The sequence below is a fragment of the Rhincodon typus genome, chromosome 7 (genome assembly GCF_021869965.1).
Source record: "Rhincodon typus isolate 14 chromosome 7, sRhiTyp1.1, whole genome shotgun sequence".
NCBI classification, from domain to species: domain Eukaryota; kingdom Metazoa; phylum Chordata; class Chondrichthyes; order Orectolobiformes; family Rhincodontidae; genus Rhincodon; species Rhincodon typus.
Genome location: NC_063338.1, coordinates 37182620 through 37198700, shown reverse-complemented (window position 1 = coordinate 37198700; position 16081 = coordinate 37182620). Strand labels below are relative to the sequence as shown.

Here is a 16081-nt window from a genome sequence, read left to right as displayed (position 1 = left end):
GGAATGAGCAAGGTCAAGCTAACCGGCCACGTATTTTCTACCATTTGACTCCCTCTCCTATCAACATTAGCCATTTTCCAGTCCTCTGGGTCCCTCCTTGACTCCAGTGATTCCTAAAAGATCACCACTAATGCCTCTACAATCCCCTCAGCCATCTCCTTCAGAACTCTGGGGTATAGGCCATGTAGTCTGGTTGATTTATCCACCTTCAGACCTTTCAGCTTTGCTAACACCTTCTCCTTAGTGATGGCCATGACACTCACCTCTACCACCAACTCTCAAAGTTCTGGTATGCTGCTGGTGACTTCCACTGTGAAAACTGATGCAAAGTACCTATTCAGTTCCTCCACTATCTTTTTGTTCCCTATCACTACTTTTGCAGCCTCATTTTCCAATGATCCAATATCCATTCTTGCCTCTCTCTTATCTTTCATATATCTTTAAAAAACTCTTGCAATCTTCTTTTATATTATTGGCTAGCTTACTCTAATTATTCATCTTCTCCATTATTGCTTTTTTAAAAAAAGTTATCCTCTGCTAGTTTTTAAAGGCTTCCCACTAATCTTTACCATTTTGTATGCTTTTTCTCTTGCTTTAATGTTGTTCCTCACTTTTCTCGTCAACCATGTTCGGTTCATCCTCCCCTTAGGATAATAGTTGCAACAGTTGCATGGCCACATTTAAGTCAGCACTTCAGTGAATTCAAATTTCATTATTTGTCATGTTGGGATTTGTATCCGTATCCTCAGAACACTGGCCTGGGGTTCTGGATTATGAATCCAGTGACATTACTTCTATGTCACCACCTCCCTACAGGTAAGGAAGTCATTAACAGTACACCCTTGAACCTATCTCCATTATAAAAGGTACTGGAGAGTTGTACTGTGCCTCTGTACGTCCTGAAGGCATCTTCATAGCTCAGGTACTTAGACAAGTTTACATACCCAACATCTCCTTCATTAATGCCCATGAAGGCACTGATGTAGCTCCCAGCAATATAGATTAGGAATGCACGTCCTGATAAAATATGGAAGAGCCCCAAGTGAAAAATCTCGGTCACCCTCTCTGATGAAACTGTTTTGCTGCCTATGTTTCTATCCTTTCCCATTATTTTCCCCATTTTCCCTCCATTGTTCTCCTCTTCTATATTTTTCTTTCTTTTGCCACAGTTCTGCTCCATTATATTTGCCTCCAACATATAATTACATAAAGAGGGGTTGCAAATCAGAAAACTGAAGATTAAAAGAAGCAAAAACAAAATGACAAAAAGATTAGAGCATGGAAGAAAGCTAGTCACAAATATAAAAACAGATTGTTAACTTCTGTTTAGATATTTGGAGAAGTATTTACTAAGTGACTGTTGGTCTTATAGCTAATCAGACTGGAGTATTAATAATGAAAAGTAAGGAAATAGCAAATAAATTAAACAGGTTTCGTGCATTGGACTTCACTATAGAGTACACAAGCATTATCCCAGATCAGCAATAAATCAAGAAATGGAAGAGTGAAAGCAACTCAGGAAAGTCACTGAAAAGTGGTACTGAGTAAATTGTTGAAGCTGAGGGTTGACAAATCCCCAGGTCCTGATGGACTTCATCCTAGGGTCTTGAAAGACATGACTGGTAGGACAGCTGATCCATTGGTTGTAATGTTTCAAAACTCTCTTGATTTGTGGATGGTCCAATTAGATTGAAAGATAGAAACTGTAACTCTGTTTAAAAAGGGAGAATGAAAAGCTGGAAAGAACAGTGCAGTTAGCTTAACATCTGTCATAAGAAAAATGTTGGAAGCTGTTATTAAAGTTATAGCAGGGCACTTGGGTAAGTTCAAGGTACGCATGCTGAAACATGAGTGAAAGGGAAATCATGTTTGACTAATAGTTCTTTGAGCTAGGGGAGCACACGCTGTGGATAAAGGTTCATGTATTGTAATTAGATTTCAGAAGGCATTTGATAAGGTGTCACATCAAAAGTTATTGCAGAAAAAATAAAAGCTGATGGTGTAGGGGATTACATAATAGTACAGATAAAAGATTGACTGGCGAACAGGAATCAGAGAGTATGGTCAAATGGATGATTTTCAAGTCAGTATGCATACAAATCCATGCTGGCACCTCGACTGTTTACAATTTATACAAATGACTAAGATGGGATGGAAGGTATGGTTGCAAAATTTGCTAACAACACAAATAAAATTGACAAAGTAAGCTGTGAATGGCACAAAAGGCTACAAAAACATACTAATAGGTAAAGTGAGTGGGCAAAGATCTGGCAGATGGAGGATGACATGGAAAAATGTGAAATTGTCTATTTTAGCAAGAAGAATTTTAAAAAAATTATCTAAAAGTGCAGAGCTCTCAGATAAAGAGGAATTGTGTGTCCTCATGTATGAATCAAGGTTAGTATGTTGGTACAGCAAGTAGTGGGAAAGCTAATAGCAAGTTCTCATTTATTGCAAAGGGAATCGAGTACAAAAGTAAGATCTTAGCTTTCAGTTACATAGGGCACTGGTGAGGCTGAATCTGGAGTGCTTGCACAGTATTGGTCATCTTTTTCAGGAAGGATGCAAATGTGTTGGAGGCAGTTCAGAGAAGGATTACCAAATTAATATCTGGAATTAGAGGGCTATCTTATGGTGAAAGGTTGTACAGGGTAGGCTTGTATCTACTGGAATTCATAAGAAAGACTGTCTTGATTAAAATACAAAATTCTGAAGGAAGCAGAGAGTCCTTGAATATTTTTAAGGCAGAAGTAGATAGATTCCTGTTAAATGAGGGGTTGGAAGGTTATTGGGGTAGGTGAGAATGTGAATTTGAGGTTATTATCTTATTGGACAGTGGAGCAGGCACAAGGAGCCAAGTGGTCTACTGCTGCTCCTGATTTGCATGTTTGTAAAGCAATGGAAAGTAAGTGCAGTGAAGAATATACTAGATTGAGTTTGACATGAAGGAGTGAGGGTAAACAGTAAATCATGTATAAAATTTTAAAATCATTAGCAATGATAAAACTGAAAATGTACTTTAAACATGAAAGCTGATGAGAAATGGAGTCGGAAGAGAGTTAGTACCAACCTATGAAAATTGTATTGTTGAATTTCAAGGAAGTCAATTTTGTGTTGGGAATGATGCAGAAGTGCATTTTGTAGCAGAAGTACTGTGTAAAACAAATTGTGGATTTAGGCATCTGAATACATGCTGGCTAATCACTGGGAAAGTCAACAATAGATTTGGAAAAATGGTTCAATTATGACACCATAGAAATAGATGTTGTTCTGCAGTTTTATCACAGATCAAGTTCAGGAATTTAAGCAAATAATATTCACAGCTTTTCACATACAAATATCATATATAGCATCAGAACAAAACCCATGAACATTTGATACATTTGCCTCATTTTTCACTAAGTCAATGTGAGATATGCATAACAATTTATTAAGATGACTTATGAGTGTCCTATTTTGCATTCCAGATTATTCTAGCACAATTGTACTTCTACACAACAGTTCAATTATACAAATAAAAATCCTTATATGACGTTTGCACCCTTTGTAGCATTTTGCTGTTTTAATGTTCTCCGCTACTGATCCATGGCACAGCAAGGAACAATTTATACTCCAGTTATACAAGATACATTTATGGTAGATCAAAGCATGCCTGAATTCTAGTTGTCATCCTTCATTACTGATAATTAATATTTCAGTTATGTAAGCCAGAATGCCCTCTATTGAAACAAAACTGAAAAAAGGGTACTTGATAATTTGATATCCGAGTCAGCTTTGTGCATGCCTATGTTTTATCTCCTCTAAACTGATTCAAACCAAATACAACAGACACAAATTTGACTGAATACAAGATGACCAACATAATTGTTTTCTGGGGAAGGAGGCAAGAAGATTTGAAATTAAAGGCAGCACTCCCAGTTATGAACTCCAGAACACTGCCTTCAGGCAGCAGTACTCAAAATATTTCACGTTTGTATATTTAAACAGGAATAAGACATAACAGACTGTAAAAAGGACATCATAAACAATCTGAAATTATGACTACACAAACAACCAGCTAACTGCATAACTATATTCACCCTGTGAAGGATGCTAAAAAAGAATAAAACGCATTCTGTTGGAATTATCATTTGGACTGAAGATCGAATTCAAGCTAATGAATTTTTTGGACAGTAAACTACAGTAATTTGTGATCTTGTAAACCGCTTCTCAGGGAAAAAGCTATAGTGGATATTTAATTTGATAATTCAAAAAGTTTAAATCAGTTTAAGACAGAGTCCAAAAGTAACTTGATTTAAATTTGAAAGCATATACTTTTCATAATATTTCACACTAAAGAACTCTTGTTCTGGTAAAAGCTATAGCATACAACTGACCCAGTTTATTGCCTTTCTCCTGTAAACATACTACGATATTACCTTTTAAAGCCAAATTCACATTTACAACACAATAAAATTTGCTTTCAAACTTTATCTAATAGCTAAACTTTTCAAGTTAGACATTTTTCAAATGTTTTGTAATTCCTCAATTTTTAAATTGGGTTATGAAATAAAAGTTTAAGAAATTAATCCAATTTCCTCATTTTCTCTCATGTAGAACACACACTAAGCTCGAACTGATGTCATCTTTATTCCATGAGTGAACTATCTGTAGAACAGTAAAGTCTGTTCTAACTGATGAGTACAGTAATGCCTTTTTATTTGTCATACAAAAAGTTAACACCGTGTATACACAGACATGTCCAAGAATGGGTCCTGTACATTATCCAGACTTTGAGCTGTTTAGAACCACAATCTTCATGGCGCTGATCAAAGTGTGAACCAGCTGGTTAGCTTCACAGTAAACAAACTAACCAAGCCCTTGCTGCCAGTTTGCATGATCGTCAAAAAGAGACTTATTTTTGTTGCTTTGTCCTGTTTTGTATTTCTCTTTGATGTAATTGTGCCCGTAATGTTCTTGCTAACACAAGTTATTTGGGTTAATTTCTCTTTTGGGCTATTTTGGCTCCAGATGCTGTCATACTACATATTATCATGGCAATCTGATAAATTGTATCTTATTTGTTTAAAGTAACCTGGTGGTGACTAACATCTTAATTTACAACAGTTAAAATTCTCTTGAAAATATGCAGTATGTAGTTATATGGATGTTAGATTTCTTGAAGCTTCCTTGTGAATTCAGCATGCTTTTTAAAAATAAAATTATGCCAAATAAGCACACTGTTAATATAACAATTAAAGACCAGTAACTAGAACCATTCACTTCTTTAAAGTGTTGAAATGCATCGACAGCAAAGCCTCTTCCTTTAGCACTGCTCTTGAGATTCCGTGAATCTAACGAGAATGGAATACTACTGCTGGAGTTTAAAAGGGGAATGCTGTTTACAATTGTAGTACAAACTTGTTCCCGAGTAGACTCTTACATTTGCTGTGTAAAAGTAGCTGTTGAAATATTGCAGAGAGAAACGTTTCTAACAAAAATTGTTCATTATGTGATGTCTTGCATTTCTAAACCAAAATAGTGAACATCCACTACAAAAAAAAACTTGGTCGACTAAAATCCTTTCTGTACTGTTTTCTGAGAAATCTTCTAAATCATATCCAAGATTAGAAATTTGGCAGTGACTACTTAAACAAATTAAAGGGCTGAGATAAACATTATACAAACTATCAAATCATTATTACATGGCAGCATGCTCTTTAAAAAGCGAAAATGATCACACAGCGCTGAATTTTCCCAGCCTCTGAATGACATGGGCAACAGTAAGTGGGTAAAATTATACCAAGATTCGAACAATGGCATTCTCAATGTTAAAAAAAGTTCAATTTGTACCAAAGATTTTAATGGTGAGACAAGAGCTCTGCATGTTGTGGCAGGGGCTAGAACATGGTCTGGTAGGCAACTGGGTCATTCAGAGGCTGGCACGCCTGTAACATTACCGCTAGGAATGGGCCACTGCCAGTCCTGCAGGGAGAGTGCAAGCAGCCTGGAAATTAGCAATAAGTCAATCAGGGAGCCAGAGTTCAGCTAGGGGGCCTGTTCACAAAGTCAAGGAGGTTATCACTCACCATCGCTGTGGTGGGGAAACTCAAGACGACAATTGTGGAGATTGGACACAGCAGGCTAGGATTCAAAGGGGACAATAATTGTGAAAGAGGGTAACTCAACATGTACGGATGGATGGTGACTAGAGAATGGGACGGAAAGGAGTACTGCAAGAAGCGGATGGGGAGTGGGCAACAGTCACCCATACAGTTGCTTCAATGGTGGGGAGTGTAACAGTGCCCAACTACATTTGGCATAACTATGCTGTATGCCTGCGCTCAAGGTAAAGTGAGATGATGAGTAGTTGAGTAAAAGAGTTGGCTTGGTATGTGGGGAGGATCAAAGTTGATGCATTTTTTTTTTCCCACTCCTTAATGGGATGTGGACACCACAGGCTAAAGTAGCATTTGTTGCCAATCCTGAATTATGGCAGATTTCTTTTCCTAAAGGATATTCATGAACCAGACGCGGGTTTACAATATCAAATGGTTCAAAAACAGGAACAACTGGACAAGCTCTTGCAGCATCTGTGGACCAAAGTCAGAGTTAACGTTTCAGGTCGAGTGACCCCTCTTCTCTCCACAGATGCTGCCAGACCTACTGAATTTTTCAAGCAATTTCTGTTCTTGAATTCTAATTTCCAGCATACGCAGTTTTTTTTTGTTTTTTATTTATGCTTAAATGGTTGCTAATAGGCTAGTATTTTTAATTCCTGATTTTGTTGAACTCAAAATTCCCCATATGCCATGGTGGGATTCAAACCCATGTCACTAGAATGCTGGCCTGCAGTTTGCATTGTTAGTCCAGTGATGGATTACCATTACTACATCATCTCCCCTGACAGGGAGGGCAAAGCAGAAAGGAACACGAAGGTTTGGGGGAGTCACTTAAATCAAAAAGCTAATCCCATGAAACTCAACTTGTTTTGTCTTCCATTCTTATACAAATCGCAAGTGTGCAAAGTGAAAAATAGCCGCCAGAGTACTTTTCTTTCTGGCTATAATAGCAGGCTCTACTTGTATGTGATGGGAGGTGCTTCAGGGCAATCATATTAAACAGACACTAACACAGAACTGGTTAAAAACTGCTTTAAAATAGCTAAATAGCGGGCAAGAGCTGCTCACTTCATAGCCTAGGTAGTAACTTGTCAATATAATCATCCTATATGTCACCTTGCCTTCCTAGTATTTCAAAAAAAAAGGAATACATTTCACAGGGGGTACTCTTTATCAACAGCAGAAGAAACAAAAAAAAAATGCTCTTTCAAAGAGCTGGTCTGTCGAAGTCACTTTACATGGAAGCACCCATTGACGTTTATTTTTAGTTTGCTGTATTTGGATCTCCTTGCATCATCTCTGGCTAACAGGGCCACCAATGTTGGTATAAAATAGGCCATTAGGTACATGGGAACAAACCAGATTAACATATATAAAAAAGAAGTTTTTTTGTTCCCCATTTTTGAGTCATGAGCAACATTTCTGGTACCTCACAACATCATGTGGCTATCTTTAGTAATTTATCATAAATTTTGGGGTGCACACAGATTAACAGTTTATAAATGTGAACAATGTTGGCCGAAATGCCCTTCCAAAGAAACATGGAGAGATTTTGAGGTTAATAACTGAATAGCAATCTGCCTGCAGGAAACCAAAACTTAAAAAAAAAGCTGAAAATCTCATGTCAATGTTTTATTGCAAACCTGAAATCCCAATGAAATAATTGCACAATTTTTGATAGCAGTTTATAGAAGAGATAGTTCTCATAAGCCGACAACAGGTAAAGCAAGAATGGAACGTTGACTAGTGCCTCTTGTGGTGCACAAACACAAGGCCAATGGAGTGCTATACCTTGTAGCATTACAACCTTAACTGTTTTCATTAAGGGAATGTCTGCATGAGAAAAATCACTGTTCTGTTAACACCATGGAAACTATAAGATCTTTTCATTGGCCAATATTCTATCTGCTGGACACTGAGCTGCCAACATCAATATGTATTTTTGCATCAAGGTTTCTGGAAATCTTTACTTGTTTGTCTACCTACCACAGTGATGTTATCTATCCACACAACTGGCTCGTCATGCCCGTGGCTGAAAGTGTTGCATTGCTAAGCATTTATTTCTCAATTCTAGTGTGGTATGCAAAGTAGAGTGGTGCTTGCTTCAAGTACCTTTTCCCAGATAATTTCCTACTTAACCATCTGGAAACATGAAGGATTAATAGAAAGAACTTGCACTATATTGAAACACTCATATCCTCTTCCATTCACAGTAAATGAAGTACTGCTGAATTATCATCAATGTTGTAATATAGGGAAACAAAGCAGCCAATTTGCACGTGACCAAATGGTAATGACATAAACACCCATATGATCTGCTTTTGGTTAAGCTGGTTTATGGATAGGTATTGGCCAGGTCACCAGGAGATCACCTGCTCGTCTTTGAACAGTGTCATAAGGAGATGAACAGAATCTTGGTTTAACATCTCATCTGAAAACCCACACGTCATTAGCGACACACTCTTCACTGCTGCAAAGAAATATCCATCAAGATCATGTAGCTAAAACTCTAGAAAACAAGATTCCAAAGAAAAGAATCCAAATTGAAATTCAGTTGAACATCTGATCAAAATTATTACAGCTAGAAAGTCAAATCCAGACATAATTACAATGCATCCTGTGTTAAATACATTCATTCTGAAGTTGAATTCAGCCACTTTTACAAGGTGGTCTACTATTTTTTAGTGCAAATTCTGGTAACTTCTTCCTATCTGTCCTCAGTGATATATATCAATAATATTGTGCTGCGCTTAGATTACTCATGCGGGCAAGTGCTCTGAAAGAGGGGTTGAAACTTCAGGTATATCTTTCTGGTCAGGGCAGAAAAATATTTCTTATAGCATCATTCATCATCGCAGGACATCCTAAAGTGTGTTACAGGTAATTAAGTACTTTTAAAGTGCAGTCACTCTCATAATGAGAAAAATGCAGCAGTAAATTTGGCACAGCAAGCTATGAAAAATAGCAATGTGGTAAAGAGCAGATTTTTCTCAGCGAAATTGATTGAATAATATTTTGCATCTGCTCAAGAGATGGGTCACAATACATCTGAACTGATTGATCAAAATAACTATAATTCCCTTCTTGGAATGATGTTTGTTCTGCCTTCGGATTGTGCATCAATTGCCACTGTTGGTTGGCAATATATCCTGAACATAGTTATGGGTGGCTTAACTGGGAGTGGCTGGATACACTTAAAGCCGCAACTTCTGCCCAGAAATGGTTGTTCTTTTTCCTTCATTTGCTTCTCTCCTAATCTTGTTTTGAACAATAGAAACCATGGTTAGATATTCTTTCCAAGCGACTTAAAAACTTGAGGCAAATAGTGGAAAGCACTGGTATCACGTTTTATGAATTGAATGTGGCCAATATGTTATATTTGAACTTTTTATTGCCAACTTGGTTTTGAAACCTTTGATTTTGATGCAGGCTGTGTGTTACATGCATCATTACTGGCAAATATATGGATTGATAACAGTAAATGCCAAAGCAAAATTCAGAGCATTGTGCTTTAGCTCTCTTATTTTCCTTGCTTTAATGTCTCTGCATATGCCTAGAGACCATTTGATAAATCACATTCCAAAATACTCTTTACTTGCCTGGAGGAGAACAGTTCCAACACCAAGCAGCTCAACATCACCTAGGACACAGATTGTATAAGGTGGTGAACAGGATGCCATTCATATTCTTAACCAACAGCACACTGTGGCCGCAGTTTGCATCATCTACAAGGTGCGTCACAGCAACTTTTTCAACAGCACTTTATAACCCTGCAATGTGTACCAGCTAGAACAAAGGCACATGAGAACGCCATGCCTACAAGGCTCCTCCCACATTGTGGATCATCCTGATTTGGAAATATCACTATTCTTTTGTCATAGCTTGGATCAAAATCGTGGAATTCCCTACGCAACAGCACTATGTGCACCTACAGTACACCGACAACAATGGTTCAATAAGATGGCTGACCATCATCTTTAAGGATAATTAGAGATGGGAAATGAATGCTGGTTTTGCCTGTGTTGACCGTAACTGATGAAAGAATTAAAAAAAGACTGTGCATAAAATTTGAAAGGGTATGGTTTGAGCTAAGCAGATAAAAAGGCTAACAGCAGTAAATCAATGTCAGTGCTAGTTTTCTTTCATTAATGTTAGGTTTATTAAGCATAGCATTATTTAATATTTATCCCCAATATTCACTGACTAGTGCAGAATATTCCCAAGATAAATATTTAACACAAACATGACTGGCTCACTCACCAACAGAATATGCTTGGAAACAATGGAAAAATTAGATGCAGAAAAACAAAGTTGTACAAATTTGAGCTGATATTGGAAATGTATTATCCATTTAAAACATTGGCTTAGAACACCTTTCCAACAGAAAGCATAATAAAAATGCTCACTAACCTTGAGGATTTTTTTTTGAATGAGTCTGCACACAACCATACTCCTATCCATTTGCCAAACCAGTTTGCACACAATCACACCTCTACTTCTCTCAAATCTGTCAGCACATGATCACACCCCCATTCACACTCCCCAAATCAATCAGCACAATCAGAAACTATCCCCCACTCCTCTGAACCAATCAGCATGTCAGCACACATTCCCCTCTCCAGAAGCAGTAAGCATGATCACCCCAAAGGCAGTGAGCAAAATGAGTACTGCTTAGCAAAAAAGACAAATACCTCTGAACCAGACAGCATGATTATTGTGGAAACAGTAAGAACACACTTGCTCCTGAATCAATAAACATAGGAAAGATATTTCCTCTAGGCTACAAAATCAGAAGTTGCTGGAAAAGCTCAGCAGGTCTTAGCAGCATCTGTGAAGAAAAAAAAATTAGAGTTAACGTTTGGGGTCTGGTGGCCCTTCCTCAGAACATTAACTGATTCTTTCCTTCACAGATGCTGCCAGACCCACTGAGCTTTTCCAGCAACTTGTTTTTGTTCCGGATTTACAGCATCAGCAGTTCTTTTGGTTTTCATCTAGGCTAATTTTTTTCAGCGTTATTTCTCAAACCGCCAAAAGCAGTGCACAATATCATGAAATTCTATGCACAAATGACATTTGGAAATCATCGTTGGAACCTGGCCTCACCCATAAACTGACCGGGTCTGTAGATTAAATTTAGAGTAATATAAGTTTCAACAAATGGATCTCATTTGGGGGTCTTCAAGCAACATACATTATTGCTCACAATATACATCAACGTTTCGGACAAAGGAATTGAATGCAATATCTCCAACAATGACGCTAAGCTGGGTGGCAATGTGTGCTGTAAGGAGGATGCTATGAGGGTGCAGGCTGACTTGGACAGGCTGGCTGAATGTGCAGACACTTGGCAAATGTAATATAATGTGGGTAACTGTGAAGTTTTGGTAGCACAAACAGGAAGGCACCTGAATGATGGCAGTTTAGGAAAAGGTGAGGTGTGGGAAGAATGTTCCCAATATTGGGCAAGTCCACGACTAGGGGTCACAGTCTAAGAATAGGGGGTAAACCATTCAGGATTGAGATGAGGAAGAATTTCTTCACTCAGAGTTGTGAACTTGTAGAATTCTCTACCATAGAAAGCTGTTGGGGCCAGTTTGTTAGATATAATCAAGAGGGAAGCTGGATTCGGCCCTTGCAGCTAAAGGGATCGAGGGGTATGGAGAGAAAGCGGGAGTGGGATACTGAAATTGCATGGTCAGCCATGATCGAATTGAATGGTGGTACAGGTTCAGAGGGCTGAATGGCCTATTCCTGCACCTATTTTCCATTTTCTAAACAGCCTTTTAACATTTAGTTTTTCTGTTTTAGATGTGACACTAATATGCACGTGTTAGAGCTTTTAAGTATTTATTTTAAAATTTAAAAAAATAATAGACCATTACAATAAGTAAATGGTTTTGTATTTTCTTTTAGTCAATTTCAGCAATTCATAGGTAATATATTAGACATTGATTAAAAATACCTATTTTTGGAGGTCCTTTCCAGCTGCATTAATAAAAGCTGCATTGGATTATCACTCAAATATTTAAAAAAATGTTTAATTGCAACTTTAAAACGAAAGTTGTAAATGCTTCCTATTGCACTGGTGGAGCAGATGTTTTACACAAATCAATATGTAAATAAGATTAAACACAATTTTGAGGAGGAACCAAAACTGGTTGAACACAATTTGTACTCGGAAAACCCTCCACTACTAAAGTGGACATTTTGGGCATGACTACTCCTGAGGTAATGTGGTTATAGTCTTTTAATGTGGAAAGGATACTTAGTTAGATTGAAAAAAAAGGAAGGAGTAGAATAGCAAGTTACTCTTTGCATTTGAGTAATTTCAAAGTCACAGTATATTTACAATCTGAAATAAATGCTAGGTCAGCCTCTTCGATTTAGTGCCTCAGTTTTACCCATTTTACACAAATATTCTATAATTCAACTGGTATTGTACCAAACTCAATCTATGCTTTAGATTAACTGAATAACTAAGCACTTACACATATGCAACATTCTCTGTCAAAATCAAGTAGGTATTACATTTAAACAAATAGACATTCTTTGTTGTGAATGTGAAGTAACCTGGTGTTTTATTGTTTGTTATGGAAGATACACTAAAACTTGAAAAATGTAAAACATATAAAAGAGATTAAGGGCTGCCATTTTATCAATATGTGATAAATATTCATACAGTCATACCATACAACAGGGTACAATGGTAGTGTGAATTTCAACAAGCTCTCCACTGAAGTTAGTTTTATAAAAAAAATTATACTATGCTTTATACAAACATCACTTCTGTTGTTCATAGAGTAATGTGCAGTGGATTGCTAGAATTGTTTTTGGAGATTTCAGCATTCCTATAGAATTTGTAGATATTACATAGTGTATTCCATCAGAGTAACTAATATAGCAATTACTTAAAATTAAAGGAACTAGAATTATCATAATAAATCCACATAAATGCAAATAATAACCCAGCCATCCCATTTACTGTCAAAGAAGAATGACAAGAACAAATCTTTTTCTTGCCTTATCTGAAATAATTTACACACAGAAGGAAGCAAGAACATCATCTTCAAAAAGCAACTTTCCTCTGCATTTCAATACAGCTTTAAGGAAGATGTCTTCAAATCAGCTGTTTGTTGTACACAACCTTTTTTTTTAAAATGTAATCAACATTATGGTGTAATTTAAACAAATTAGCTGCTAAAATAAAATCATTCTGCTTTGCCACTATTCAGCAAATCATCAAGCATATCAATAACATAATATAAACCACTGGTCTACAAGAATGTTTATGAAAAATGATTCGGTCTCATAACTATAAAGTGAAACAATTCCACAGTCATTAGCTTTTAAACCAGCACTGCAGAACATTTAAATTGCCTCTATTAAACACCAACTTATGCAGAAGATGTGACACTTTGCTTGTAGACAGCATGGTAAGCATTTCGCAGGAGGACATAAGGAAAGCAAGATTCCAGCAAGTCCATTGTCAGGAATGGAGACTCTTGTACAATCTGAGGAAAATTCCAACCATATGTCAGCGATAATTATATACAATGTGACATTTCAATCAGTCTTTCAAATAACCAAAGTAGGCCAGACTGTTGCTACGCTTATACAGAGCTACAAACAAACCACAAGAAGCCACAACAAAACTTGTATTGGCAGCCCAGCGAAACCACCATAAATATTACAAACACTTTATCTTTAAAAGATCACGCCGCATAAGTGCAAAGTTAAAATAAACAATGTGGGTAATTTTTCAAATACAGACAAGCTGGATGTTTGCAGACGGGCTCATGACATAAAACAGGACTGCCGAATGCAAGCAATTACCCTGGGTATCTAAATTTGGTTGAATCTAAATATATTTGTAATACAATTCTACTTGCTAGCAACGACCTCTCAAAAATCAGGAAACAAAGCTTGTAGGTCTTTTAAAAAAAACAAGCTGATTTACTGTACTATTTGGATAGGGTTATGATTACAAACAATGATGCATTCTGTGACTAATTGCAATAAGAGATAGGCCACCGTAGTATTGTTCACATGATGTCAATGGACCTCAAAAGTACCAGGTCATTGGAATTTGATGGAGCTACAAATGACCCTCTATCATCAAATTCAGGTTGTAAAAGTATTTTGAAAACAAGGTTACTCCACTAAGTTCTAGCTGAATATTTGGCACAGGCCCAGTGGGGACATCTTTTCTCAGTAATTTTATGAAACTTCTATAGTTTTAAAATAACTGCACATAATCTTAAATAACTACCAACACAATACCTTGATACTCACCATATCAAGCAGTAGGTAAACAGATTCTCTGTTTCTGGTAGTGGTTTTGTCGGTCTCTTGTCCTATTTTTAGCAAACTTGAAGATGCAAGCTGTTGAGAAAAGGAGATCAGCTAAAATATACTTAGTGTGTTTTTTCGAACAGAGTGCAGTTTTAACAAAATAGTGTTGATAACCAATTAAGGCATATTAAGTATCAGAATAACTAAAATAAATTTTGGAAAAATCCAGATAAATCAAAGTATGATAAAATGGCCACTTAGTCAAATAAAAGTTCCGTACATAAGTAAACAGCATCTAAGAAATAAAACAAGGAATCAGAAGTACAAATTTAGTTTAAAGATTATGATGCAGCAACCATTGCAGAGACCTGACTGCTAGCTATGGTGTAGGCTTAAATATTCTAGGCTTATAGAATTGGGAGTAAGCTCAGGAGATACGGGAAAGGATAAAGTGAGACAATATTGTTGAATGACATAACAGCAATAGTTTCAGGATTTGAGGCAGTGGCAACATTATGAAGGAACAGGAACAGAAATAAATGCAAAACACTGACAGAAGTTGTCCAAAAACCTCCTGGTAACAGTGACACATTGGGAGGTAGTCTATAAATATAGGCATTAGGGATGTTTGTACAACGAGAACCATGTGGTTGCAATGGGAGACTTCCATTTCCACCCTGATTGGGAGAAGCAGAAAATCTTACATTATTAAGTCATTAAATTCTAGTTAGCATTCGATCTGTTTTCTACATTGGTGTTTTAGAACAGGCTAGGTGAAAGGCCACCTAAGATCCTACTGATAAATTAAAGGCCAAAAGTGAGAGACATCTTGTGAACAGTGACCAGAATATAACTGAATATAGCCAAGACCTGTAAAATCTTTGCAGACCAATGACAGCATGTTTATGCGACAATGTTTCTTTATTACAGAATTTCCAGGTTTCGTTCCTCAAAATATGAACACAATCTGGAAAATGCTATATAAAGCTGCCCATGTGTAACAACAGGCTTAGAAATAATCATTTTCTCGAGTCTGGCTTTGTGACTTGTTCATAGTCATAAAACATGGGAAGTGTTCCCCCTGTCCAAGTTGAAAAGGTAGGTTTACATCTAATGAGTTCAAAATTATTTAAAAACTAAACATTTCCTTAAAATACGTCTGTTACAACTGAAGCTCCTAACATTGAAGAAAAAATGCTCCAAACTATCAAGTTCATTCCAATGATAAGGTCTTTATGTAGAATTCAAATTTTGTTACAACATAATAACTGGTCCTTCTTGGGGCTATCAAAGTTTGCATGGTGGTGTACCCATTGGAATTAAACTGCTTTGAAACTCTAGACTTCTTCACCAATAGAATCAATGATGACATATTCTTTCAATTCAGCACAGAGCTTCGCTAAAACATTTCCATCGAAATCTAGCGAACTTTCAATTTTAGTATACAGAATGGCTTTCAATATTAAGTTTGTCAAATGATTATCCCCATTACTTAGTAATTTCATCATTTCAACCCTACTATGCCATCCCCAGTGCATGCTGTTCCGTCCTTTTCTTGGCTTGCCCAATGAAGTTGGTAGAGTAATTGTGAAGCGAAAGGCAGAAAGCTAAACCCCATTTCTGAAGAAAGGTCCTGATCCGAAACATCAACTTTCCTGCTCCTCTGATGCTGCCTGGCCTGCTGTGCT

The 16081-nt window shown here is 36.9% G+C and overlaps 1 protein-coding gene across 1 annotated transcript in view; it reads right to left on the bottom strand.

Moving 5' to 3' along the window:
• Window positions 1–12649: 12649 nt before the first annotated feature.
• nckap1 (NCK-associated protein 1) overlaps window positions 12650–16081 on the bottom strand; it is a 185594-nt gene continuing 182162 nt past the window's right edge. Inside the window, exons 30-31 of the mRNA XM_020528083.2 lie at window positions 14394–14483; window positions 12650–13612 (exon numbers count right to left, since the gene is read on the bottom strand). Of these exons, the coding sequence (XP_020383672.1) occupies window positions 13496–13612; window positions 14394–14483 (207 nt within the window). The 3' untranslated portion in view covers window positions 12650–13495. The remainder of the gene's footprint in view (window positions 13613–14393; window positions 14484–16081) is intronic.